This window comes from Rhinatrema bivittatum, chromosome 6 (assembly GCF_901001135.1).
Source record: "Rhinatrema bivittatum chromosome 6, aRhiBiv1.1, whole genome shotgun sequence".
NCBI lineage: Eukaryota > Metazoa > Chordata > Amphibia > Gymnophiona > Rhinatrematidae > Rhinatrema > Rhinatrema bivittatum.
The window spans coordinates 149565333-149593179 of NC_042620.1; the positions used below are offsets into that span (position 1 = coordinate 149565333).

Consider the following 27847-nt stretch of genomic DNA (forward strand, 5'->3'; position numbering starts at 1 on the left):
GGATCAGTGGGTCCTCGAGGTGATAAGACACAGTTACGCGTTAGATTTTGCACGCCAACCCCGACAACGATTCCTGGTTTCACCCTGCAGGCTGGCAACAAAACGCCGGGCGGTCAAGGAGACATTACAGCGTCTTCTTGACCTCGGCGCAGTTGTTCCGGTGCCCTCCGCAGAGCTGCGAAGAGGCCGGTATTCCATTTACTTCGTAGTACCCAAAAAAGAGGGAACCTTCCGACAAATCCTCGATTTTAAAGAGGGTCAACAGATGTCTGCGGATTCCTCTGTTCCGAATGGAGACTTTACGTTCTGTAATTGCGTCAGTCAGGCCGGGGGTGTTCCTGGCGTCACTGGATCTCACGGAAGCATATTTACACATCGGGATTCGGACAGACCATCAGAGGTTCCTACGGTTTTCTATGCTGGGGCAGCATTTTCAGTTCCAGGCCCTGCCTTTCGGTCTAGCCACTGCTCCCAGGATGTTCACCAAGATTATGGTGGTGGTGGCTGCTCAGTTGCGCAGGGAAGGATTGTTTGTCCATCCGTATCTGGACGATTGGCTTGTTCGAGCAAAGTCAGAAGGTCTATGTCAGGAGGTGGTTCGCTGGGTATTTCAGTTGTTGAGATCGCTGGGCTGGGTAGTCAATGTGGCCAAAAGCCACCTGGTACCCTCTCAGTCTCTGGAATTTTTGGGAGCTTTGTTCAACACACATCAAAGGACAGTGTCTCTCTCGGTGGAGCGTATGCTCAAACTTCAAGACCAAGTACGAGCCTTGTTATCCCGGCCTATACCGACGGTCTGGGATTACCTTCAGGTCCTGGGCTCCATGGCCTCGACACTGGAATTAGTTCCGGGGGCTTTCGCTCATGTGCGAACTTTACAGTCAGCATTGCTGTCCCAATGGAATCCAGTTTCGGAACAGTTCCATCTCGAGCTACCTCTGGCAGAGCATGTGCGGTCCAGCCTGGATTGGTGGTTGTCCCCAGTCAACTTGACGCGGGGAGTTCTCTTGGTGGTTCCGATCTGGACGGTGATCACAACGGATGCCAGCTTGTCCGGTTGGGGAGCAGTGTGTTTGAGGAAGTCTGTACAGGGGCTGTGGTCTCCGGAGGAAGCGCGTTGGTCCATCAATCGTCTGGAGACGAGCAATCCGTTTGGCGCTGCAGGAGTTCTTGCCGCTTCTCAGGGCAAGACGGTCAGAGTCCTGTTCGACAATGCGACCATGGTGGCTTATATCAACCGTCAAGGAGGAACCAGAAGTCGGTCAGTAGCGTTGGAAACCCATCTCTTGATCCAATGGGTGGAACAGCACTTGGCCTGCATAGTGGCTTCTCACATCGCCAGGGTGGAGAATATTCAGGCGGACTTCCTCAGTCACCATATTCTCGACCCAGGATAATGGGAATTGGCGGACGATGTTTTTCAGGTCATTTGTGCTCAGTGGGGCACTCCCCGGATGGATCTCATGGCGACATACAAGAATGCCAATGCGCCGCGGTTCTTCGCTCGTCACAGGGATACGGGGGCAGAGAGCATGGACGCGCTGGTCTTGCCCTGGCCGACAGATGTTCTGCTTTATGTGTTCCCACCTTGGCCTCTCATAGGCAGAGTTCTTCGCCGAATAGAGTTACATCCGTCGGAGGTGGTGCTAATAGCTCCCGAGTGGCCATGGCGCCCCTGGTTTGCGGATCTGGTGAATCTGGCGGTAGCGCCCCCATTGCGTTTCCCGGACCGACCAAATCTGCTTCATCAGGGACCCATCTGTTTCTACCAGGTCGAATGCTTCTGTCTAGCGGCATGACTTTTGAGAGGAAGCGGCTGAAGCCTCAGGGATACTTGGATGCCGTGGTAACTACTCTGTTGCGTTCTCGTAAGGTCTCTACTTCCTTGTCCTATGTCAGGGTCTGGAATGTCTTTGAGACTTGGTGTCTCGACTGAGCTATTGTTCCTACTCGAGCGACCGTTCTGGAGATTTTTAACTTTCTTCAGGCTGGATTGGCGAAGGGATTATCGTGTAGTTCCTTGCGTGTACAGGTAGCGGCACTCGGTTCCTTGCATGGTAACATCCAGGGTGCGTCCTTGGCGACTCATCCTGATGTGTCTCGTTTTCTTCGGGGGGGGGGGGCAAAACATTTGCAGCCTCTAGTGCGACCGCCCTGTCCATCTTAGAATTTGAACCTGGTTCTTAAGGCTTTGTGTCGGGCGCCCTTTGAACCGTTGCGAAGGGCAGCCTTGAACGTAGTGTTTTTGGTGGCGATTGCATCAGCACGCAGGCTGTCTGAGCTTCAGGCTCACTCTTGTAGGGAGACCCTTTTGCGCATCACTGACTTTGGGGTTTCTCTGCGTACAGTTCCCTCGTTCCTGCTAAATCAGTCGGTCGAACTTCCGTCATTTTCGGATCTGGATAGGTCGGACCCTTTCTCTAAGGATCTTTGGAAGCTTGATGTTCGTCGAGCATTGATGCGATACCTGGAGGTGACCAATGCATTTCGAGTTTCGGATCACCTTTTTGTACTATGGAGTGGTCTCCGAAGGGGCAATATGGCTTCCAAGACTACCATTGCTAGGTGGCTTAAGGAATCCATCACTTCTACCTATTTGTTGGACGGTAGATCTTCGCCCCAAGGTCTGCGGGCTCATTCCACTCATTCTCAGGCCTCATCCTGGGCGGTAAGTCAACAGGTATCCCCGGAGGAAATTTGCCGGGCGGCTACGTGGAAGTCTTTGCATACTTTCGCAAGACATTATCGCTTGGATGTTCGGGCACCTGGTGCCGGTGGATTTGGAGAAGGGAGTGCTTAGAGCGGGCCTGTCCGGATCCCATCCCAATTAAGCTCTGGTACATCCCAGGAATCTGGACTGATCCGGGTAGGTACGGGTAAAGGAAAATTGGTTCTTACCTGATAATTTTCGTTCCTGTAGTACCACGGATCAGTCCAGAGGCCCGCCCATGTTTTTTCCTTGGAAGAGAATGGAGAGTCCGCTGTCTTTACTGATTTTTCTCGACAGCTCGATTCGACTTTGTTTTGGTCTTTTCTTCGCATGGGTTCTGTATTCCTTTGGGGGGTTGTTATGCCATGTTGCGGTTGTTAGGTTACTATATATAGTTAGTTTGATCCATTCTGCTTTGACATTCGTAATACTGCCAGATTGTAAGGGGAAGGTTACAATCCCCTTACAATCTGGCAGGGGATTGTAACCTTCCCCTTACCAGCCTATATGAGGCGGAGTTTGTTTAGTAAACTTCTGTCGCCATCTACTAGAGGGGGGGCCAAACCCAGGAGTCTGGACTGATCCGGGGTACTACAGGAACGAAAATTATCAGGTAAGAACCAATTTTCCTTTTTCCAGCAAGGTTGGGAACTTCTGATTTTTCAAATTTGGGGTAACGAAAGCTCACGTTTGGGGCAATGGTAGACTGTGATACAAATCATTTATATTCTTTTCAAGAGCTCAAAGACAAATGGGAATTACCAAACTCTGCCTTTTACACTTATCTACAAGCAAGACACTATTGTGTTTCTTTATGCACCAATGATCTTTCTTCTTTAGCACTTACAAATGAGGAGGAGTCCTTGAAAGATACCACTTCATGGCACAATCGGTTGGCTCTGTGGCACACGTCGTTTTTTGAAGAATACACATAGAGAGAACATCTATAATGTATAAATCTTTACTTACAAAAATGTGTAATGTCTTTAAATAAATGTACAAATACAAAGAGAAATAATGTATAAACTGTTTTAGGTCCTAACCATCACTGGAATCAGTCCCATACCTTTCAAAACCCATATCATATGTACCCATTCACTCAAACTAGCATGTACCCATGTGCCATACACACTAATCAATAACTTAAATTTTAATAATAAAATCAGCAGAGCAAAGTCCTGCTAAACATCATGATATAATATTATAATTTGTTCTTTGAACCAATTCCTAAATGATCATTATGAAGTGACCCAATGAGAAAATTGCCATTTATTCAAAGTCTTCTTAATGCAGCTCCTAAAATGGTCCGATTATAGGAATCACTGCTGACGAGAACTTCTTTATAATTCTCTTATTCAAATGGCTTCTTGAAACAATTCCCAGATAAGACTGATGTCAAATTTGCTGCTGATTTAAAGATTTATGTATTGTTCCCGATTTCTATAACACTCCCGACAAGGATTCTTTGTTTCACCCCCACATATCAGGAGCTTCCTCAGGGGAAATAGACCAGAGCATGTCCATAGTAAATGATATGTGAAAGATGATGAATTACACTAAAATCTCAACACCAGACAGATTACATATACTTAGATATAATCCTCCCAAAAAATTAATATATAAAAATATATATATGTGAGGATAATTAGACAAAATTCTTTTTCTCCTAGAAATATTTATTTTTTCAATTCACTTCACATACACATTACTAAAATCACATCACAATATGTCCCCGCTAAATTATTTCCAAGACGCAACCTTCTTATATTCCAAACCATTACAAAATATATTGGTATAGTCACCCCGATATTCTTATCACATCCCAATGTTCTCCAAACTATCCATGTTTTTCAAAGCTGAAACCTTCCCCTTTTCACAAGATTAATGTTCAGTCTTTAAAAATATACCATTTATGTATTTCAATTTGTTTTACTGGCACAATAAGCCACCCCTGGGTAGGCAGCAATACAGATTTTTCACATTTCCTACTTGGTATAAAGTGCTAAATAAATAAGGGCTTGCAGTAGTACGACTTACTACGTGCTTAGTCCTATCTAATGATTTGCTTATGTAATAAGTTAACCTGGCTTCTCAGCTCTGTGCAGGTCCTGCTGTAGTCTTCACTATAGCTCAGCAAACATTTTTTTTTTAATTTTAGTTATTTAATCCAGAATTGAACATAACAAAACATATTGTTACACTTTTAGAGTCATCCATATGGATTCCAGTGCAGACGTCAAAATGGACTTATACTGTTGACAAGGTAAATATCACACTGTCAGGCTGATTCAAAAAACTCCACGGGAGAGCTGGCGCTTCGAGGCGAGCACCCGCTCTCCCGACACGCGCCCAGGCACCTCTCCTGGGCGCGCGATTCTTTATTTAAATTAGGGCCCCCGCTAATAAGGAGGCGCTAGGAACACTAGCACGTCCCTAGTGCCTCCTTATTAGCGGAAGCAGTGGCTGTCAGCAGGACCGACAACCGACGCTTAATTTTACCGGCGTCGGTTGTCAAACCCGCTGACAGCCACAGGGTCGGAAAACGGACGCCAGCAAAATTGAGCATCCGTTTTCCAACTCGTGGGCCGGCAGACAGCTTTTTTTTTTTTTGGGACCTACGACTTAATATCGCTATGATATTAAGTCGTAGGTCCCAAATATTGCTATGATACGCCTTAATATCGCTATGATATTAAGTCAGTGTACAGAAAAGCAGTTTTTCTGTACACTTTCCTGGTGGTGTTCGTGATTAATGCCTGCCTTTGGGCAGGCGTTCATTTCTGAGAGTAAAATGTGCGGCTTGGTCGCACAATTTTACTTTCAGTATCCCGTGGGGATAACTAATAGGCTCATCAATGTGCAGTTGCATGTGATGAGCGCTATTAGTTTCGGGGGGGGGGGGGGGTTGGCCGCACGTTTTCCATGCGCTATTACCCCTTACAGTATAAGGGGTAATAATAGCGCTACCCCTTACAGTATAAGGGGTAATAATAGCGCATGTAAAACACGCGGTCAAACGGAGGCTAAACGGTGCGCTCGGCCGAGCACACCATTCTGTATCGGCCTGTGTGTTGCTAAAGAAGACATTTAGACTTTCCTAGTGAACAGAGCTAAGAGATGTAGCTATGCAAATGGTTTTTACACTTTTCCCTTAGACGCCACAGCAGAAACAACAACTCTACTTAACCGCCCACTGGTGTTAAACTTACTTTGTAACTAAATACAGTATATGCAGTTTATACCCAATGGGGTAGATTTTCAGAGCCCTGCTCGCCTAAATCCGCCCAAAACCGGGCGGATTTAGGCGAGCAGGGCCCTGCGCGCCGGGAAGCCTATTTTACATAGGCCTCCCGGCGCGCGCAGAGCCCCGGGACTCGCGTAAGTCCCGGGGTTCTCGGAGGGGGGCGTGTCGGGGGCGTGTCGGGGGGGCGGGCCCGGTCGTCGCGGCGTTCCGGGGGCGTGTCGGCAGCGTTTTGGGGGCGGGTACGGGGCGTGGCTACGGCCCGGGGGCGTGGCCGCGCCCTCCGTACCCGCCCCCAGGTCGCGGCCCGGCGCGCAGCAGGCCCGCTGGCGCGCGGGGATTTACGTCTCCCTCCGGGAGGCGTAAATCCCCCGACAAAGGTAAGGGGGGGGTGTAGACAGGGCCGGGCGGGTGGGTTAGGTAGGGGAAGGGAGGGGAAGGTGAGGGGAGGGCAAAGGAAAGTTCCCTCCAAGGCCGCTCCGATTTCGGAGCGGCCTTGGAGGGAACGGGGGGAGGCAGTGCGGCTCGGCGCGCGCAGGCTATACAAAATCGATAGCCTTGCGCGCGCCGATCCAGGATTTTAGTAGATACGCGCGACTACGCGCGTATCTACTAAAATCCAGCGTACTTTTGTTTGCGCCTGGAGCGCAAACAAAAGTAGGCTGTTCGCGCTCGTCTGAAAATCTACCCCAATGAATCCATCATTAAATAGATAGGGGATCTAGTTAATGTTTGGAAACTTGCCAAGTACTTGTGACTTAGATTGGCCACTGTTGGAAACAGGATACTGAGCTTGATGGACCCTTGGTCTGACCCAGTATGGCATTTTCTTATGTTCTTACCCCACTTTTTATCTATTTACTTGCAGTCTACCTCATATCTGCATGTACTGTTCTATGTAAAGCCCCTTATCTCTGTTGGGCAGTTTATCGTTATATGTAAACCGGAGTGATTTGTAGTCTCTATAGGAACCTCGGTATATAAAAATTAAAAATAAAATAAATAAAATGTATCCAGTACTTATGTACTCAACATCTTGTTACTTTATGCTTGAGCTTGCCTTTAGGAAAAAGCGGAATATCAAATGCTTATAACTAAAAGAAGTGGTCAGAAGCTAATTTGTCTGTCTTTCTTTAAACAGGAATCCAATGAAACATTTTTTACTTTTCTTCTCTCAAACTATAGAAACAGCTACAGTCATTTCCACTGTCAGAACAGCTTTATGGTAAGCTGCTTCTTTCTTGAAAATCTTTAGTTTCTGAAATGCATAGCTTGAGTTTTCTCATTTTTTTTTTCAGTTTCCCCATCCTGTATTAGAAACCTGAAAGTCATTCCTTCCAATTATACTGTTTCTGGTGTAAATGACTGCTTCAAGAACTTGTGCTCATAGTGGCATGTTCTTAGTGCTGGTTAGTACTATTGCCAATATATTTATTTTTATTGCATGGGTAAAAAATTCTGTGGGCAAAACTATTTACAATCCAGTTACAAATATAATTGTCAAATCTTTCCATTGCTACTTCCAAAAGCATGAAAAATGGAAATTCATGAATGAGGTCTCTATCAATTGATGCAGCATTGTTGAAAGAAGGACCACAGACTATCACACCTCTGAAAAGACCTTAAAGTGCCACATACAGAAAGTTAATGAAGTTACAGATGAAACTTGTGTGGATTGGGGCTTTTATATGTTTTTAACACACATCCATGTCTGTTTCAAGGCATATTTAGATTTTCTTGTTTTGTGTTGATCTATGTGGGTCAGTTTTTGCATTTACGGTATCTCTAAATCAATTTAAAACATTTTGCATGCACACTGTTTATGGGCTATCAGGTTTTTTTTTTGGAGTAGTGATTATGGTACTGGTCCTTTATTGAACATGGTTGAGTCAGTTGATAAAGACCTGATTTCTGAAGCTCAGATTTTCACTTGTTTGAAAGTAGCTAAGATTATTATTTTTCGGGGCCAATGTACTAAAGTGCACTAACACTTAATGCATGTAAACGTACTAGTTATCGCATGTTCTAATGGATGATGAGATGCAAATGAAAACTTCACTACATTTATGAAATAATCTGCACATGTACTATTATGAGCAATTTTGCATAGTTTTGTATGTCATTACCTCATTAGCCTAGATTTGCCTTAAAATTACTGCAGGGGTAGTTTATGAGCATTAACTCTGTTAATGGACATTTAAAGTTTGCGGTAATGTTAACATACTCTAATACAGAGCTTTCCAAACTTTTCATGTTGGTGACACAATTTTTAGACAAACTTAATTTCATGACACAGTAATTCAGTCTACTAGCAAACCAGAGGTTAAAGGTTAAAAAAACAAAACATATTTCGACAATTTATGTATGTTTCCTTAAATATATACATAGATTTTTGTGGATTACATAATGTTAAACCCACCCTGACCCCCAGGCAGCTCCCATTCATTCTTACACCGCTCCCTCCCCACCCCCTAGGCATGCACACATTCATTCTCACAAACACACAGAGAACCCCAGGCAGGCAGGCACCAATTTATTTTCATACACACATACACCACACACAGGCAGACACCTATTCTCACACAGACAGACCCCAGGAAGACGCCCATTCGTTCTCATACACAGATACAGCCTCAGGCAGGCACACATACATTCACACATATACACCCCCAGGCAGACTCCTATTCGTACACTTGCACACACACTGAAGGCAGACCCCCCTCTCTTTCTTTTGCCAGCAACCTCAGAGCCTCTCTCATTCCTCTGCTACTGCTGTCACTGCTGCCATGTGGATATTTGGGGAGGTGCTGATTGCTGCTACTGACACTGAAGCCCGTTCTGCTGCCTCTTCTGTGCAGGCCCCATAGTATTAAATATTTGCAGGCTTCCACTTCCTCCATGCCGATCTCGTACATTGCGAGATCGGCATAGAGAAAGTGCTACTCTTGCACATTTCCAAAGATAACATATGCCAATCACTAAAAAGTAATTTTTTTTACCTTTGCTCTCTGATCTTAGTTTTCTAATTGGTTGGTCACTGGCTTGTTTTTCCACCTTCCCTTTCTTGTTTTTTTGCCAGTTCCTTTTACAGGGTCTTTTTTTTTTCTATTTCTTTTCTCTCCATCTGTCTTCTTCCCTCAAACACACAATCAGTTTCTCATTCTCACAGTGGCCCTACTACTGAGTTTCCTCCTCTTCTCGGGCCACCGCGACATGGGATATGCGGCAGCCCATTAACGCTGCTCTTCTTCTGTACATGGTAGATGCTCCTCCTCCTTTCTGCCCATGCGGCTCTGGCAACGTTTTTCTTCTGGGGCTGTGCAGGCAGGAAGGAAAAGGCATGAACGTGACCCTTTTTTCTTCGGGCCGTGGTGAGGTAAGCTCTACCACAGCCCCGGCGATCTTCCTGCTGTAGTTCCTTGCTTCCGCCGGCCCTGCTGCTATGTGGACCAGGCGACACACCTTCACACTGCAGGCGACACACAGTTTGGAAAGCTCTGCTCTAATACATTGGCCCCGTATCTACACAACTACATTGTTAGCATTTTTGCCCACTGATGTTTTCTGCTACATATTTTTGGTTAAATATCCATGGTCATTCTGGTCTAAGCACTCTCTCTCTCTCTCTCTCTCTCTCTCTCTCTCTCTCTCTCTCTCTCTCTCTCTCTCTGTATATATATATATATATATATATATATATATATATGAGAGAGAGAGATGTTTTATGACTTGAAATAGTACAGTGTAACTGGACCAGGATGATATGTTCTGCTTTTAGGCCTTTTGTGTTCACTTTTATGAATGATTGGGCTCCTCCTGCTGTTCTCTTATTGAAAAGTTTTTTTTTTTCTCATTTTGTGTTTAGGGATTCAGCCTAGCATATAAATATTGGCTTCTGTTACAAAGAGTCTTCTGCTGAGAGCAGGATGTCCTCTGTCTTTCAGTGCTGCAGAAGCTCTTGCTGTATTGTGTGTGAGCAACATTAGCTGTCCCTTGAGTACCTAAATAAACATGTGCTATTTATAGAGTCTGCCTCTCCTCCCTCACTCTGGGCAGAGAACACACCATTTATGAGTCAGTTCATTGAAAACAGGTCTTATCTGCTAATTTCCTCTTCCATTTACTAGGCACTATGTTTTAAATCATTTATTATGATGTAAACTAATGGGCCTCTTCTTTGCTTTTAAATTGGCAGTACACAAACAGCTGGATTTATGGTTGTACAAACAGCTCTTCTAAATGGTGAGTGAGTGCTCATGGATGTTTTCACATTTTGCCATTCTATCAGTCCCTGAAAGATATTTTCAATTTGTTTTGCTTCCTTTCATTTTTGTGTGAGAATAAAAGTGGTGGAGGAGAGAAGGTGCTAGTAAAATAAAATGGGGAAGGGTATGCTATTCACACGTTCCATTCATGTTGTGTATATCTAAACACACTGTTCCCTGTACGTACCAGGATCAGTCCAGACTGCTGGGTTATGCCTCCCGTCCAGCAGATGGAGTCAGAGAGAAACTGAAAAGGCACCACTCATATACCCTGGTGCGCCCCCTGCGATCCTTCAGTATATCTCTGACTCCAGCAGATGAGAGAGCATAACCTGCGGTCCTGATCTCCTGTAAATTGGGAGGGGGTTTTCCCTATCAGGTTTGACTTACGATTTTCTGAGGAATCCTGTGACTGGATCAATTTAATTACAGGCCTAGTTTAACACTGTTATTTTCTGAGGAATCCTGTGACTGGATCAATTTAATTACAGGCCTAGTTTAACACTGTTAATAGGAGCAGTAGCAGGTAAGGCAGGGCACTGCCCTACAGCCTTTTCCCCGGAGTTTCTCTCTGCCCTGCCCAGTGAGAGGAGGGGAGAATTAATCGGTGGGCCGGTCACTCTCCCTCTCCGCCTCCTGAGAAGTTTAATTCCTCGGAGAAGTTAGTCAGATGGGTATGCTACACCCTCTGCAGGCTCCATTGTATAATTGAATTGTGAGGTTTTTCATAGCTGCCGGTAGCAGCGCTATACACGTTTAAAAAAAAAAACAAAAAAAACGAGGTAATTTATTTTTACTCTGCCTGCCTTACTCACTGTGGTCTCCGGAAGGGGTGGCTTGTCACCCGGCCCCTTTTCGCGCCATTTTTTCTTCTTAAAAAAAAAAAATGCCCAGAGGGTCAGTTTTACTGCATGTGGGGAGTCGGGCCGCCGGCTCTCCCGCGAGGGCCTTTGCTCCCGGTGCCTTCCCGGGGGTGAGGGCTCCTCGCGGGGGCCAGCCGTGGCCGGGAGCTCTCCCTCACCGCGACTTGGGGCTCGGGCAGCGTCGGGCAAAACGCGGCAGTCCTCGCTGCCGGTATGAGGGAAAATTCGGCGGCCATTTTAGAAGTGCCTGATTGCGATGCCGTTTTGTCGGAGGAGGGAGAGGACCTCCCACCGCTGTCCCCACCGGACCTTAGCCCCCACAGACCCCGCGGTTTATCGGGGCTTCTAGATTTGCCACCTATGGGAGCCAAGGGAGGTTCTTTAAAAAGACCTCATCCATTTACCTCACAATTTGTTCTTTTGCTCCATAAGGCCTATATGGAGGCCGAAGCTGAATGGGAGCAGGGTGCTCCTGCCCCAGATAAATGTGGCAAAATTTCTACATAACTTGGGAGGGGATCCAAATCCAGACCCTCCTCCTCCTCCTCCTCCTCCTCCTAAACCTTTACGGCATATAGCTCCGGACCCTATTTCACCGGACCCACCCGTTCCGGATTCTGGTACGGAGGTGGGGGGTACGGACCCAGCTGACCCAGTTGAAGGGGACGATCCTCTCATTCTTCGGTTATTTCATAAAGAAGAATTAGATCCCTTGATCATTCATGTTCTTCAAGAACTAAGAATTCCGGTACCCCAGATTGAAACGAATTCCCAGCCAGGGGATTTTGAGTTAGACGGGCTTGCACACCCTCACATGCTTTTCCTTTTCACAATAAACTGTTTCAGCTTGTATCCAAGGAATGGGATAATCCGGAGGCTACTCTGAGTCAGCCGCGCTATGGATAAGCTTTACCCACTCCCTGCTGATTCTTTGGAGCTCCTTAGGGTGCCAAAGGTGGATTCGGCGGTCACTGCCATGGCAATACATACCACCATCCCCGTAACTGGGGGTACGGCCCTTAAGGATCTTCAAGATCGGAAGTTGGAGATGTTGCTTAAGCGAATCTTTGAGGTTTCAGCATTGGGAGTACGGGCGGCCGTTTGCAGTTGTATGGTACAAAGGGCTACCCTTCGCTGGGTACAACAGATGTTGACATCTCAGGATCTGCCTCCGGGGGAAGCTGAGCAAGCAAACCGCATAGAATCCGCGGTGGCCTACGCCGCGGATGCCTTCTATGATCTCCTCCGCACTTCGGCACGGTCTATGTCTTCAGCAGTGTCCGCACGGCGGTTACTCTGGCTGCGTCACTGGGCAGCAGACTCTTCCTCCAAGGCCCAACTCGGTTCCTTTCCTTTTCGGGGCAAACTATTATTTGGCACCGAGTTAGAAGACCTTATTCGATCTTTGGGGGAGAATAAGGTGTTCAAGTTGCCAGAGGACAAGCCGAGATTTTTTCGTACTTCGGGTAACTTTCGCGGGCGATTTCGCGGGCAGCGCCGTTTTCGATCAGGGAGGGGTTCCTCTTACGCTTCAAGACAGCCGTCTACGCGTTCCCAAGCATGGACTCCTTCCTTTCGTGGTAGAAGGCCAGCCCACGCAGGGGCGTCTCATACCTTCGCCACCTCTAAGGCGGCTCAATGAAGGGACGCAGGTCCATTCCTCCGTCCCGGAGGTCGGAGGACGACTCTCTTACTTTCGGGAGGAATGGGCCGCAATTACCACCGACCAATGGGTCCTCGACATTATAACTCACGGATATGCCTTAGATTTTGCACGGCCCCTGCGCAATTTGTTCCTTATCTCTCCCAGCGGTTCTCTGGTAAAACAACAGCGGATTGCTCAAACCCTGCAGCGGTTGCAGGCGATGGGAGCCATAGTGCCAGTACCGCCCGCCGAACAACACACAGGCCGTTATTCCATCTATTTCATCGTTCCCAAAAAGGAGGGCACATTCCGCCCTATTCTGGATCTCAAGCGGGTCAACAAGGCATTGCGCATTCCGCGGTTTCGGATGGAAACCCTGCGCTCAGTCATCGCTGCGGTCCACAAAGGAGAGTATTTGGCTTCCTTAGATCTCACAGAGGCTTACTTGCACATAGGAATACAAGAGTTCCATCAACGATTTCTCCGCTTTATGGTCCTGGGATCTCATTTCCAGTTCTGTGCCCTTCCGTTCGGACTGGCGACCGCTCCGAGAGTATTCACCAAGGTAATGGTGGTGGTGGCAGCGAGCCTCCGGAGGGACGGAGTATTGGTCCACCCGTATTTGGACGACTGGCTCATTCGGGCAAAATCGCGTCGTCTCTGCGAGGTCGCAATTCAGACAGTACTCCACCGACTACACTCCTTGGGTTGGGTAGTCAATTATCCCAAGAGCCAACTGATTCCCTCCCAGAGTTTGGAATTTCTGGGCGCCTCGTTCGATACAAGAGTGGGAAAAGTTTTCCTGCCGCAGGCAAGGATGGAGCGTCTGATGGCGCACGTTCGTCGTCTCCTAGCCCTTCCCTTGCCAGTGGTATGGGATTATTTACAGGTTCTTGGTTATATGGCGTCCACCCTGGATTTGGTTCCGTGGTCTTTTGCGCATATGCGGCCGCTACAGAGGGCGCTTCTGTCGCGTTGGGATCCCAAATCAGAGGAGTTTCAGATATCTTTGCCACTCCTACACCCAGCAAGGACCAGTCTGCAATGGTGGTTGGATCCGGTCCACTTGCTCCAAGGCATCGATTTGGAACCACCCCAATGGATCATTGTCACGACCGATGCCAGTCTGACGGGGTGGGGAGCAGTCTGTCAGTCTCAATCCGCTCAGGGACGTTGGACGCTTTCTCAGGCCAAGTGGTCTATCAATCGTTTGGAAACCAGGGCGGTTCGCCTAGCGTTACAGCACTTCCTGCCTTTGATTCGGAACAGAGCGGTTCGGGTTTTGTCCAACAATGCAACCACGGTGGTGTATATAAATCGGCAAGGCGGTACAAGGAGTCTTCCGGTAGCAACCGAAGCCAGCCAACTGATGGATTGGGCAGAGGAGCACCTGTCTCGGATTGCTGCGTCGCACATCGCCGGAGTCGACAACATTCAAGCAGACTATCTCAGCCGGCAGCGATTAGATCCGGGAGAATGGGAACTATCTCCTGAGGCACTCAGACTCATCTGTCACCGGTGGGGGACCCCCCGGTTGGACCTCATGGCGACTCGTTCGAATGCCAAGGCGGTTCGCTTCTTCAGTCGCAGAAGGGAACACGGGTCGGAAAGCGTGGACGCGCTAGTTCTTCCCTGGCCCGCGCAAGTTCTTCTGTACGTGTTTCCACCGTGGCCATTGGTGGGAAAAAAAATATTGCGTCGGATCGAATCCCACGCAGGACCCGTCGTTCTGGTAGCTCCAGAGTGGCCAAGGAGGCCATGGTTCGCCGACCTCATCAACCTAGCGGTGGACGGCCCCTTGCGTCTCGGTCATCTGCCTCGTCTCCTACGGCAGGGTCCAGTATTTTTCGACCAGGCCGATCGCTTTTGTCTAGCGGCTTGGCTTATGAGAGGCGGCAATTGAGAAAGAGGGGATATTCTGAGTCGGTCATTACTACTCTTCTACAGGCTCGGAAGCCCTCTACCTCGGTTGCTTATGTCAGGGTATGGAAAGTTTTTGACTCTTGGTGCCAGGGTTTGAAAGTGTCGTCACGGCAGGCTACGGTCTCTCATATTCTGGCTTTTTTGCAAGAAGGTCTAAAGAAAGGTTTGTCCTATAATTCTCTTCGTGTGCAGGTGGCAGCCTTAGGCTGTTACCGCGGTAAACTTGACGGACTTTCCATTGCCATGCACCCGGACGTTGCACGATTTTTAAAAGGAGTTAAACATTTGCGACCTCCGGTACGCCCTATCTGTCCTTCTTGGAGTTTAAATTTGGTTTCTCCGGGGTCTATGTACTTCTCCGTTTGAACCGCTACGAAGGGCTACTCTCAAAGATCTCACTCTCAAAACAGTTTTTCTCGTCGCTATTTGTTCTACTCGCAGAATCTCTGAACTTCAGGCGTTATCCTGTAGAGAACCTTTTCTCCGTATTTCTGACTCGGGGGTTTCTCTGCGTACCGTTCCTTCCTTTTTGCCTAAGGTAGTTTCCGCCTTTCACGTCAACCAGACTGTGGACCTACCGGCCTTTGCGGTGGATGGTGCTGAGGTGTCTCGGCACCCGGAGCTTCGCAGGTTGGATGTTCGAAGGACACTCTTACGGTACCTGGACATTACCAACCCTTTTCGGTTGTCTGATCATCTTTTTGTCTTGTGGAATGGTCCAAAGAAAGGCAATAAAGCTTCCAAGGCTACTATAGCCCGCTGGTTGAAGGAGGCGATTGTTTCTACTTACATTTCTCAAGGTCGCGCCGTTCCGGACGGTCTTAAGGCTCATTCTCTGCGTTCCCAAGCGGCGTCTTGGGCTGAGAGTAGTTTTATTTCCTCTCAGGAAATTTGCCGGGCGGCTACTTGGAAGTTGTTGCACACTTTTGCTAGACATTACCGATTGGACGTCCGCGCTCCGCCGGTAGACTCATTTGGCAGTGGTGTGCTTCATGCGGGACTGTCAGGATCCCACCCCGTTTAGGGCAGCTTGGGTACTTCCCAGCAGTCTGGACTGATCCTGGTACGTACAGGGAAAGGAAAATTATGTTCTTACCTGATAATTTTCGTTCCTGTAGTACCAAGGATCAGTCCAGACGCCCCGCCCATGTCAGTGCAGAGTCCCGCGTCTGTCGTGTTTCCTTTTCAGATTCCATTGTTTTTTCCGAGCACTTGTTCTATTTTTCATATGGTTATGTTTCATGGCTTTTGCCTGGTTTCCTCGTTTTCCACATGTTCATATTTATCTTGATCTAGTCACAGAGTTTGCCATTGTTCCTAAATTCATACTGCTTTGTTATGGATTATACTGAAGGATCGCAGGGGGCGCACCAGGGTATATGAGTGGTGCCTTTTCAGTTTCTCTCTGACTCTATCTGCTGGACGAGAGGCATAACCCAGCAGTCTGGACTGATCCTTGGTACTACAGGAACGAAAATTATCAGGTAAGAACATAATTTTCCTATGTATATAGTAGAACAGTGGTTCTCAACCTTTATTCTGTTGGGACACACCTGACAGATGGTTCTCACATGTGTAACACACTGAACACATGATCATCATGGGGCTAAATGTAAAAGTACAGTTTGCATCCACGGGAACCCCCCTGACCCACAATAATGGATGTAAATCAGAATTACAACATTCCCTGTACAACTCAACCTACAAAAAAAGATGTTCTGGTGTCATCTCAGTAACAGCAACACAAACTCCTTCTACTTCCAGGCTCAATAGCCCTACTTATGAAACGACAGCAGTTTACCACCAATGCATGTCTTCTTGAGAAAACACAACAAATAAGACTGATACAAAAGCTTACATGCTAGTAAAATACCTCACCTCAATCACACACACAGAACCGACCTAACATACTCCCAGGATCTGCAGTAATGCCCATAAACTAATCCGCACACAGTTACACCTGTATTATGGAATGCACTCAAACAGGAGCAACCCTATCTATGAAAAGGCAACACTACAAATATTAAATCAGGCCATAAACACCAATACACCTCCTATTAGGAAAACAGAACTAGCTAAGCAGCTATAGATCCCCACACAGAAATAATTGTAAAACTATACTAATAAACAGAATAAGTGTTTCAAAACACTATGAACAAAATAACATCCAACAATTAAAAACTCATAAAAATTATTAAAAATTCTCAAACACCAATAAAATATTTCAAAACAGCAGACACATCACTTAATATTCAATAATTAAATGTCAGTCAATCAAGAAAAATAAACTTAAAAAGCCACCTTTACTTACCCCCTCCAGCAGCTCTCCTACTCCTCTTCCATGCAGGCCAGTATCACACACCAGAAACAGCAGTAGTGGCTGAAGCTCTGTACTCATGGTCCTCTTCCTTAGGGCTCACGACCAGTCTCTCTATCTCTCTCACACATACCAGTCACACCCCCATGACCAATTTGTCTCTCACATACCAATCATCTCCTGACCAGTCTTTCCCTTACATACACACATCAGTCACCTTCCTGAACAGTCTCTCTTTCTCATGCACACACACCCAGGTTTCCCGTTCCCATGTTCTATCTTACATATACAAGCTTATCACTCCCAGGCTGTGTCTCACACACACCCATACACCCTGGTTTCTCACTCCCATGCTTTCTCTCTCCACACGCATAGGCCTCTCATTCCATAATCATTTTCTCTCTCACACACACACATGCACCAGTCTCTCTCACTCCCATGTTCACTCTCTGCACATGCACAGGCTTCTGATTCCCATAATTTCACACACTCACACACACCAGTCACCTCACCAACCAGTCTGTCTCTCATGCATACACACACAAACACACACCAGGCTTCTTATTCCCATGCTCTCTCACATACACAGGTTTCTCACTTCCATGCTTTCTCTGTCACACATACACACATCAGTCACCTCCCTGACCAATCTCTCACTCTCTTACACACCAGTCATCTCCCTGACCTGTCACTTTCATTGTCTCTCACATATACACACACCACCTCTCTGACTAGTTTCTCTCAATTACACACATGCTCTCTCTTACACACATGCTCTCAATCAAATACGTGCTCTCACACATAGGCTCTCAATCAAACTTATACATATACACTCTCAATCACACACACATTCTCTCACACACAGGCTGGCTGTCTGTCTCTGTCATTCTCTCTTACTTCCTGCCTCCCCCCCCAAAGCACAAATGGTAGCTGCAGCAGCCTCCTCCTCCACCCCCCGCAAGCCAAGAAAGAAGAATCCCAGCAACCGCGGGAAGCTAATGCTGCTGGCTCATTTGCTGCTTGCCGGCTGCTTCAGATTTTGCTCCAGGCCCACACTACTTCTCTGGGCCGATGCTGCTGCTACTTTTCCATGCTCTTTCTTCTTCCCATGCACCCCACTGCACATCACTTCCTGTTCTAGGCCTCGGGGGGCAGGTGCGGGAAGAAGAAAAGGCCCAGCTGCAGTTGCCAGCCTCCACTAATGCTGCTGCCGTTCCCATCTGGACTTGGATGTGCTGATAGCCCAGGCAGCAACGGCAGCAGTGGAAGATCGTTTGCCTCTCGCTCAGTGAAGGAAGTGGAGGGAAGAGAGCAGCAGGAGACTGGTAGCACGCAACCCACCTGCTGGTGCTTGGCAACACAATGCTGTGTCGTGACACACCGGTTGAGAATCACTGTATTACAATGTAGTATATTGGGTATGTACATTGTACCTTTTCTGATGATTGGTGGTTTAAGTGATAAAACTTGTATTGTAGCACTTTTAGTTGGTTGATTCATGATACAATACTTCAGAAGATTCAGGGATGATATGGACGTTTCAGTACATTTTCTAGTAGACAGAAACCTTGTTGAAGGAAGGAACCTAATTAACCAGTTCTGCAGAAAGATGTAATGATTGGGTATGAAAGCTGAGTTGTTCTCTCACCCCAAGAGGTGGCGCCTCCAAAGCAGAATTGAAGTGCATTGGTAAGGCCATGTGGGTAAACTTCTCTACCTGATCTGTGCAGTGTGGTGCCTTTTCTATGGATATACACAGTATTCTTGAGGAATTCTTCTTTGCTTCACTTCTATTAATGTATACAATCATACTTCTTTTTTTGTAGAATGGGTCTTATTATTTTACTTGCCCTCAGTTTCATTCTTTCTCCATAGACAAACAGGCATGCATTAACCATTCCATGCGAGTGATGTCATCCAACAGTACTGACATGGACACAGCTCGCAGAGCTCAGTTAGGGGGTAGATTTTTAAAAAAGACACACGATTTTATAACATCTGCAAATTATAAAATCCCGGGCGGCGTGCGCAAGGGGGGGGGCTAGAATTTAGCTAATTCACGCGGCGACAAGATCAGGGCTCCCCCCTTTCCCTACCCCCTACCCTAATCTCCCTTCCTCTCTCCTACCCGCCCTCTATCCCTATCCTAGGTACCCCCAATTTTTTAATTTGCCTTTTGCTCCTCTAAAGGAGCAGTAGCAGGTTGCGTGCAACTGTACCAGCCGCCTCCAGGACCACCCCTTTGCTGAGGCCCGGTTCTTGTGCACATAACCCCTGTTTTTTACGCATGCTGTATGTGCGTGCATGCACGCTGCCTCAGGAGCCCTTTGGGCTTTTTTCATCTGCGCATCTCTGACTTTTCTATTGTTGGAGGGCTAATGCCTCAAACTGTCTCATTGCTTGAATATTTTTTCTGCCGCTGCCTCTGCAGCCCCTCCAACAGAACTGAAAAATAGGGATTCTCCCCACAAAACAAAAAGAGAACATGTTGAAGCACATAGAATTCCAAGGACAAAAAGTCCACAGCGGGTTCAAGGCATGTATCTATGGGTGCTGGATGTCCATCATGGGGACACACTATGTCTGATACTTTATTTAGGCCTGACCATGATTCATTAAATTGCTATAGTTATGGTCACATGTCATCCAGGGTGCATCAGCTCTGTGCCTGGAAAATGTAAGCCCTGAGTAAAAGCCCAAGCCTTAGTGCGAAGCTAAATGGCACAGTTGCTTATAGCCTAGGAGCAAATAATCATTGAACTTCCTGTATAAGAAGTCGAGGCAGAAAGTGTCCCCCACCTCAGCACATAAGCATGGAAATTCTTCCCCGCCCCCTCCCATGGCACCAACCACTGGATCCATCTCAGATCTGGGGCTTGAGTTTGGCACTGAGGTCTGGGGTGCTGAAGGAAATGCTGGGGAAAACAAAAAAAGCTAAAGCAGCATGGGGGACTTTACAACCATCTCCGTCTGAACTGAAGAAGCGGCCAGCATCAATGGCATGGGGCTCTATTGGATTGGAGCCCTCCTCAATGCCGAGGCAGGATCTAGCCTCCTTAGTGCAGGTGCAGAAAATCTCCATTTCGCTGAACCATCTATTTTTCCCAGATCTGAGGCTGACTAGACCGCCATTTGTATCAATAGTACAGAGCTCAACGGAGTCTTCAGTAACTTGGCACGGAAGACAAAGAAGCTATCAGTGATGTTGGAGCAGAGAGTTTAGGCATGGGCATCCAAGAGCTCCCCCCACCCCCTGGTTTTCTACTATAATGTGAAAGGAACAGGCCCTGAAGACAAAAGAGGGAGAACAAAACCGTTTCTGTCCAAGATGGAGGAAATAATCTCATATAATGGGGCTGTTCCTAGTCCCACACTGATATGGATCCCATCATAAGATCTTCAAGTACTGAAAGTAAGTCCTCACCATGAGGTGATGGGTTCTCCTTCCCCTAGAGTAGTTCCTTCAAGATGTGTGAGTGAAGAAGTGGGTTTCATTCATGCTGAGTTCCTCCCAGAAGTCTTTCCACTACCCCCGGACCAACAGATGTCTCCGCCTCAACTAGCTTCCTCCTTCATCGGGGTCAAACCTCAATGCTCCCCAGTAGCCAAAGAGATTCAATGAAGATTCCATCTGTTCCCCTTCCGGACTTAGCATGCTTCTCTTCCAGAGGATCTCTGTTGTTCAGATTTTTTGTAAGCTGGCAAAGATCAGAGAACAGATGTCTGTACTTCTTCAGTTCCTCCAACCTCCAGCTGATTCTGCAACTATTCTGGTTCACAAGTTCCTCCAGGATCTTCAGTTGAAGTTGTGGCAGTCACCTACGTCGTGCCTTCCAGTAGCCAGGAAGCTAGATTTGAAATACAATAGTGCAGTCTGCCCTGGATTTTGGTGTGGTCCAATTACTGCACCCCTCTGTGGTAGCTGGAATAGGCACATTAAAGCGTGCTAAGCACACTCATGATCATTCTAAGCCAACCCCAGAGAAGAAGGTCTTCCAAGGTTCCATGCTGAGTGCCCAGATCAAGGCTTACCAGCACTACATGGTGTAGTATTTATATGAATCTATCCAGAAGCTAAAACCCTTGACTGAATAATTAGACCTGGAGCAGGCAGACTTAGGCCAAGCAGTGGAAGACATAGAGGAATGTCAAAAGCACCTTATCTGTTCCACATACAAAACCTTTGAAACCACAACCAGTCTTGCATGGTTACAGGTGAGTCGCTTCAGAGAGAATGTGCATGATTGTCTAACACAGTGGTTCTCAACCGGTGTGTCGTGACACAACAGTGTGTCGCCACACTTCCCGGTCCCCCGCTGACCCAGCTGCTCCCCGGTCCTCCTCCGCCCGGGCTTAAAATGCTGTCAGCCCGGACGGAACGCGGCAAGACAGCTGGAGTCAGTGGCATCGGCATGGTCTCTTCTTCCCACGGCCCGGAAGAGGAAGTGGTGAGCAGTGGGTGCATGCGCAGGAAGAAGAGACCATGCTAGTGTGGTCAGAATCGGACCGAAGAACAGAAGAGAGGCGCGGTCTGAAGAATGTGCCGTGCGGCTCGGAGGAAAATGAAGAAGAGCGTCAACCCCCGTGGCCGATGGGACTCCTCCTTCACGAGGGCTGAAAATGAAGGAGGTTAGGGTTGGGAGGAGGCTGCTGCTGCCGCTAGTTCCGGGGGGGAGGGAGAGAGAATGAATGAGCAAGCAAGCATGTGTGAATGTGTGTGAGTGAGATAGCATGTATGTCTGTGATTGAGAGCCTGCCTTTGAGAGAGAGAGCATGAATGTAAGTTTACAATTGGGAACCTATATGTGTAAGTTTGTGATTGAAAACCTGTTTGTGTGAAAGAGTATGTGTGTATGATTGAGATCCTTTGTGTGTGAGAGAGATCATGTGTATGTATGATTAAGAGCCTGTGTGTATAAGTAAGGGAGAGAGCATGTGTGTCTGTGTGTGATTGAGAGCTGGTTTAGGTAAGGGAGCACGTGAGTATATGATTGAGAGCCTGTGTGTAAATGAGAGAGAGACAGCATGTTTGTAAGCATGTGAATGAGAGTCTGTGTGAGAGAAAAAGACAGCATGTATGTGTGTGATTGAAAGCCTGTGTGTGTAAGCGTGAAAAGATAGACAGCATGTGTGTAAATGTGTAATTAAGAGCCTATATAAGTGAGGGAAAAAGCATGTGTATATGTGAGTGACTGAGAGCATGTGTGTATAGGTGTGTAATTGAGAGCCAGTGTGAGAGAAAGCGCTGGTATGTGACTGAGAGAGAGGAGAAAGTTCCAAGCAAACCACCCCTCCTCCTGCTAATTCAAACAATCTCAGGACACCTGGATATCAAACGTTTCCAGGTATGCAAAGCAAAAACATTTTTGTATCCTTATTTTTCATTACTGGGTCTTTGTGTCTGCTATTTTGAAATATTTTATTGGTATCTAGAAATTCTTTATATGAGTTTTTAATTATTGGATATTCCACTCATCTGTTTCAAAATAATCTGTTCTTTTTGTTAGTATGGTTTTACTGCTACTGATTTTATATTTCTTGATTTATTTACACTGCATACAGAGACTCTGGCTTGTTGCGGTTTCCAATTCAGTTTTTTCTGCATGCTTCTAGTTATGCGTTTTGGTCTCTTTATTCCTTGTTAGGTGAGGGTCAGCACATGTGACTCAGGTGAGGTTTTCTGCTGGCATGTAGTTTCTGTGTAGGGCTCTATAGCAGCCTGACTTGGTCCGTTTTCCTAATAGGAGATGTATTGGTGTCTTAAGGCCTGGTGTAATATTTCAGTGTTGCCTTTTCTTAGGTAAGGTGGTTACTGTTTAAGTGCTGGAAATTGGTGCTGTTTTGGTATGGGATGTTTACTATTTATGCAAGTCCTTTTATAGGCAGAGGAAGTATTATCCTCCAGCCTCCCAGGCTCACACACCATGCGCTAGCTCCAGGGGCCGCCCCCGCCAGCAGTGAGCACCTAGGCCTCAGCTGGCCCCCCAGCAAGCCCCAACTACGGATTTTTGACTGGCAGCAAGGTAGCATAAGTCAGTTGAGCACATCCCTGATGCCGGATCCCCCAGTGGGAGGCAGGCTCACTGGTTTCGCCCATCGTTGGGAGGATGTCACCTCGGAGCGATGGGTTCTTACCATAATCCGTCAGGGGTATCATCTCAACTTCTGAGAGCTCCCAAGAACCTCTCCCCCATGTCTATCGTGGGCTTTCACCGCCCAGCAGGTCATACTTCAGACGGAAATCTCCGCCCTTCTTGCTACAGGCAAGGTAGAGCCAGTCCCTCGTTCCCAGCAGGGCTGAGGGTTCTATTTGAGGTATTTCCTAATTCTGTAAAGGAATGGTAGCTTATACCCCATCCTCAGCCTCAGGGCATTGAACAAGTTTCTCTCAAGAGAAAAGTTCAAGATGGTCTCTCTGGGTACACTGATTCCACTCCTCATAAGAGGAGACTGGCTCTGCTCCCTCGGTCTGAAGGAAGTTTATGCTCACCTAGCCATTTTCCCCAGCCACACAAAATAGCTCCACTTTGTGGTGGGGGCGGCTCACTATCAGTACAAGGTGCTGCCTTTTGGGTTGGCCTCAGCCCCTTGAGTCTTCATCAAATGACTGGTGGTGGTGGCTTCGTATCTCCGTGTGGTGCATGTCTTTCCATACCTAGAGGACTGGTTAATCAAAAGTGATACCCATGCAGGGGCACTGAGTACTCTAGCCCTGACAGTATGGGTTCTACAAGCCTTGGGGTTCGTGATCAACTACCCAAAGTCTCACCTCTGCCCGTCTCCTCAGCTGGACTTCATAGGCACCAGACTGGACACGGTGCAAGCGAAGGTGTTTTTGCCACGCGATCAGGCTCTTGCCCTCGCCTTGCTGGCAGCCGGCAGGTGACTGCCCATTTTCTGCTCCATTTGCTGGGCCACGTGGCGGCTTCCGTCCATGTTACCCCTCTCATCCGTTTGTGCCTGCGGAGTGGTCAATGGAACTTGCAATCACAATAGCGACAGGCCTCTCAGGACCTCGAGACTTGTGTTGTAGTCACTGAACCTCTGCAGGCGTCTCTGTCCTGGTGGGAACACCTCTCCAGTCTGTAGTGGGGAATTCCCTTCCAATCTGCTCCTCAAGTGATCCTCACTACCAATGCCTCTCCACAGGGCTGGAGAGCCCATGTGCAGGGCTTCACATGGGCTTCATGAGCAGTCCAGAGACACGCAGGTCTCTGGACTGCTCATGAAGCCCACTGTAAAATAAACTTTCTGGAGCTTCAGGTGATCCCTATGGGCGTTCAAAGACCAGTTGTCACACAAAGCAGTCCTGATCCGGATGGACAATCAGATGGCAATGTGGTATATCAACAAACAAGGCGGCACAGGCTCGTTGTTCCTCTGTCATGAGGCATTGCAGGTATGGATCTGGGCCCTGTCGCAGGGGATGTTGCACGCGATGTACCTGCCTGGGACTCTGAATGTGCTGGCTAACCGACTTGAGTCGCTCCTTCCATCCACACGAATGGTCCATCAGCCTGGAGGTAGCAACCGAACTGTTTCGTCGGTGCGGGACACCAGATGTGGACCTCTTCACTTCCCCGCACAGTTACAAACTGAGCAGGTTCTGCTCCCTGTCGCCGGGGGGCAGGCATCTCGCCTGCGATGCCTCTTCCCTCCACTGGGGGAGAGGTCTGCTGTATGCGTATCCTTCTCTCTCGCTCCTCCTGAAAACTCTGCTGAAGCTTCAACAGGACAGAGAGTCCATGATTCTCGTGGTGCCTTTTTGGCCCCAACAGGACTGGTTCCCTCTACTGCAGGACCTGTCGATCAGGCCCCCCATCCGGCTTGGGACCACGTCAAATCTGATCACGCAGAACCAGGGCAGCCTGCGCCATCCGAACCTCTGGGTGCTGGCCCTGACGGCTTGGATGTTGAGCACCTACTCCTTCAGCCCTTGGCCCTCTCGGACAGTGTCTCCCTGGTGCTGGTGACTTCTAGGAAACCTTCCACCAGAAAGTCCTTTAGCTTGAAATGGAGAAGATTCTCCATCTGGTGTGCGGGGCAGGGCTTGGATCCATTTTCATGCCCCCTTCCCCAGCTGTTTGACTAGTTGCGGCACCTTTCCGAGTCTGGGCTTCAAACCAGCTCAGTCAGGGTCCTTCTCAGCGTTGCGAGTGCGTACCATTGTGGCATCACTGGCACACCCATATCGGTGCAGCCTTTAGTAGGTCACTTTGAGGGACCAGCTCTAGCTGAAGGCCCCTCTTCGGCCTCCTGTTTGCATCCTGGGACCTCAATATTGTCTTGGCATGGCTCATGCATCCTCCCTTTGAGCCACTGTGTTCCTGCGACATGAAGCTCCTCACCCGGAAAGTTATATTCCTGGTGGTGATTACTTCGGCTTGTAGGGTCAGTGAGCTTCAGACCTTGGTTACGTACCCGCCATAAACAAGGTTTTTTTCACACACCCTAAATTTCTGCCTAAGGTTGTGACTGATTTCCACCTTAATCAGTCCATCGTTTTACCCACCTTTTTTCTTAGGCCTCATTTCCACCCAGGGGAACGGGCTCTTCATACTCTGAACTGCAAAAGGGCCTTGGCTTTCTATTTAGATCACACAGCCAGTCACAGGCAGTCCACTCAGCTCTTTGTGTCCTTCGTTTCAAACCAGCTGGGAGTGGCGGTGAGTCAATAGACTTTATCCAACTGCCTGGCGGATTGCATAGTCTTCTGCTATGCACAAACTGGCCTTCCACTGGCCAGCAGAGTTAAAGCTCGCTCTGTGCGGGCCATGGCGACGTTGGTGGCTCATCTGCAAGCAGTCCCCGTCGTCAAAATTTGCTGTGCCACCACGTGGAGTTCTCTTCACACATTTGCAGCCCACTACTGCTTGGACAAGGATGGGCGTCAGGACAGTGCCTTTGGTCAATCCATCCTACACAATCTATTCCAGACCTGAACCCAACTCTTCCGGCCTAGTACCCCTGGTGGGAACCAGTCAGTCCCCTGACACAGTCCACTGTTGTTGTGCCCATTGACCCCTTGTTCAGTAACTGTTGATCTCTTCTGCTAACATAGACAGCCTGGAGCTTGGTACTTACCCACTTGTGAGGTCTACCATTCTGCTTGTCCTAGGAAAAAGCGCAGTTGCTTACCTGTAACAATGTTCTCCTAGGCCAGCAGGATTTTAGTCCTTAGGAATCCCGCCCACCACTCCACGAAGTTGGGTTCTCCTTCCAGTTTGTTGTTTTATTTTTTCGCGTGTATTTTTTCTCTAAGTTACAAGACTGAAGGGGGACCTCGCATGGACGCGCAGATAGCGGCATGCTCAGCATGCTGGTCAAAAGCTTCTGGAAACTTTGACAAAAATTTTCATGCCGGGCTCCATCAGATGATGTCACCCACTTGTGAGGACTAACATCCTGCTGTCCTAGGAGAACACCTGTTACAGGTAAGCAGCTGCACTTTCCCCTGGTCCCCCTTCTTTGAATTTTGGCAACCCCTCCTATGAACACACCCAACCAACCAAATGTAACTATGAACCACTAAACTATTAGTCACCTAGTTATACCAATTAGATGTCAAAACCATTGAACTGGGCATTGGCCTACTTTTAAAGAGTGGGCTTACAAGGTTAGTACTAAACTGTGTAGACTTGCTTTCTGAAACATAATGATCAGGTTTGCAATATTTCCCCTATCTTTGATCTTTAAATCTGCTGATTTATGTTTGAACTTTAAAACAAAACAAAACTGCAGGGTTTTTTTTCTTTTTTTAAATGTGTGTAATGTCTTTTGCAGCTTGAAAGTTGATGATTTATCATGGAAAACAGAATTACTGCCAACAGTCAAGGTAAATTGTAGATGTTATTACAGTTAATGTGGAAACGGCATTAGAATCTAAAAATCTTTCAGCAGGTTTTATGATTAATTTTGCTGTGGGACTAGCGACGTGTAAACATTTGTCAGTGGGCAGGAGGGCATCAGCCCATGCTTTATGGTCCATTTTTAAAGAAGTTAATTTGCTTTGCTTGATTATTAATTCCTTGGCCAGTGATGGTGATTGTTATGAAAACCACTTTACCTTGTTTTGGCTTAAACATCACGCTTCTGTATTCTTCCCATGGTGTTGCAGCATCCTAAGTGTTGTGGGAGGAACGGTATCCAAGAGTGAGTTAATGTAGTAGGCATATTCTCTTCACTGATGTATAATACAGTAAACAGAATAGAATATAGTTCTCTTCCGGTAGTTTGCTAAATAGTATCCTGCATAACTATAAGGGTTTATCAAGGTTATGTACCTCTGTCTGACATTAAGCAAGGCTTGCAATGCAGAGCAAATATGTTTTCTTCTAGCCCACAAGATTACCGAAAATAGAAACACCCTAATCTGTTTTGGAGAAATCTAGCATAACCATATAATTATGTTTCAGTTGTATTAAAATGAATTAAATAAAAAAGAAGTTTCTACATTTAGTAATGACAATGAAAGAATTGCACTGTTCATACTGAAGATCTGTGACTTGCAAGATTTGCACTATGTAGAGTTCTATTTATCTTTACACTGCCTTTTCACTGCCTTTTCAATCCTAAAGTGTTACCCAAAGTGGCTAAAACAGATTAAAATTACAATTTGTGAAATAGTTCAAAATATCATAAAAATACAGTTCATAAGCATTCAATATGTAATGAAATACAGCACAATATACCAGTGGGTCCCCAGACTTTTTTTCTGTCATAGTATACCCGGCACAGGGCTCACATCATCATAGCACACCACCAAATTCACCATCATCACCTTCTCTTTTCCCCCCTACCTCCGCCCCACTGATGGCTTCACTTTCCCGTATTCCCTGCAATCATCACCCTCCCTTTTCCTTTTAGAGAACATAAATCTCTTT

The 27847-nt window shown here is 47.3% G+C and overlaps 1 protein-coding gene across 1 annotated transcript in view; it reads left to right on the forward strand.

Annotated features, from left to right (window-relative positions):
• The window catches only part of PGAP1 (post-GPI attachment to proteins 1), a 283616-nt gene that overhangs the window by 90036 nt on the left and 165733 nt on the right, over positions 1–27847 (forward strand). Inside the window, exons 9-12 of the mRNA XM_029606060.1 lie at positions 4918–4973; positions 7093–7176; positions 10147–10193; positions 26748–26799. Of these exons, the coding sequence (XP_029461920.1) occupies positions 4918–4973; positions 7093–7176; positions 10147–10193; positions 26748–26799 (239 nt within the window). The remainder of the gene's footprint in view (positions 1–4917; positions 4974–7092; positions 7177–10146; positions 10194–26747; positions 26800–27847) is intronic.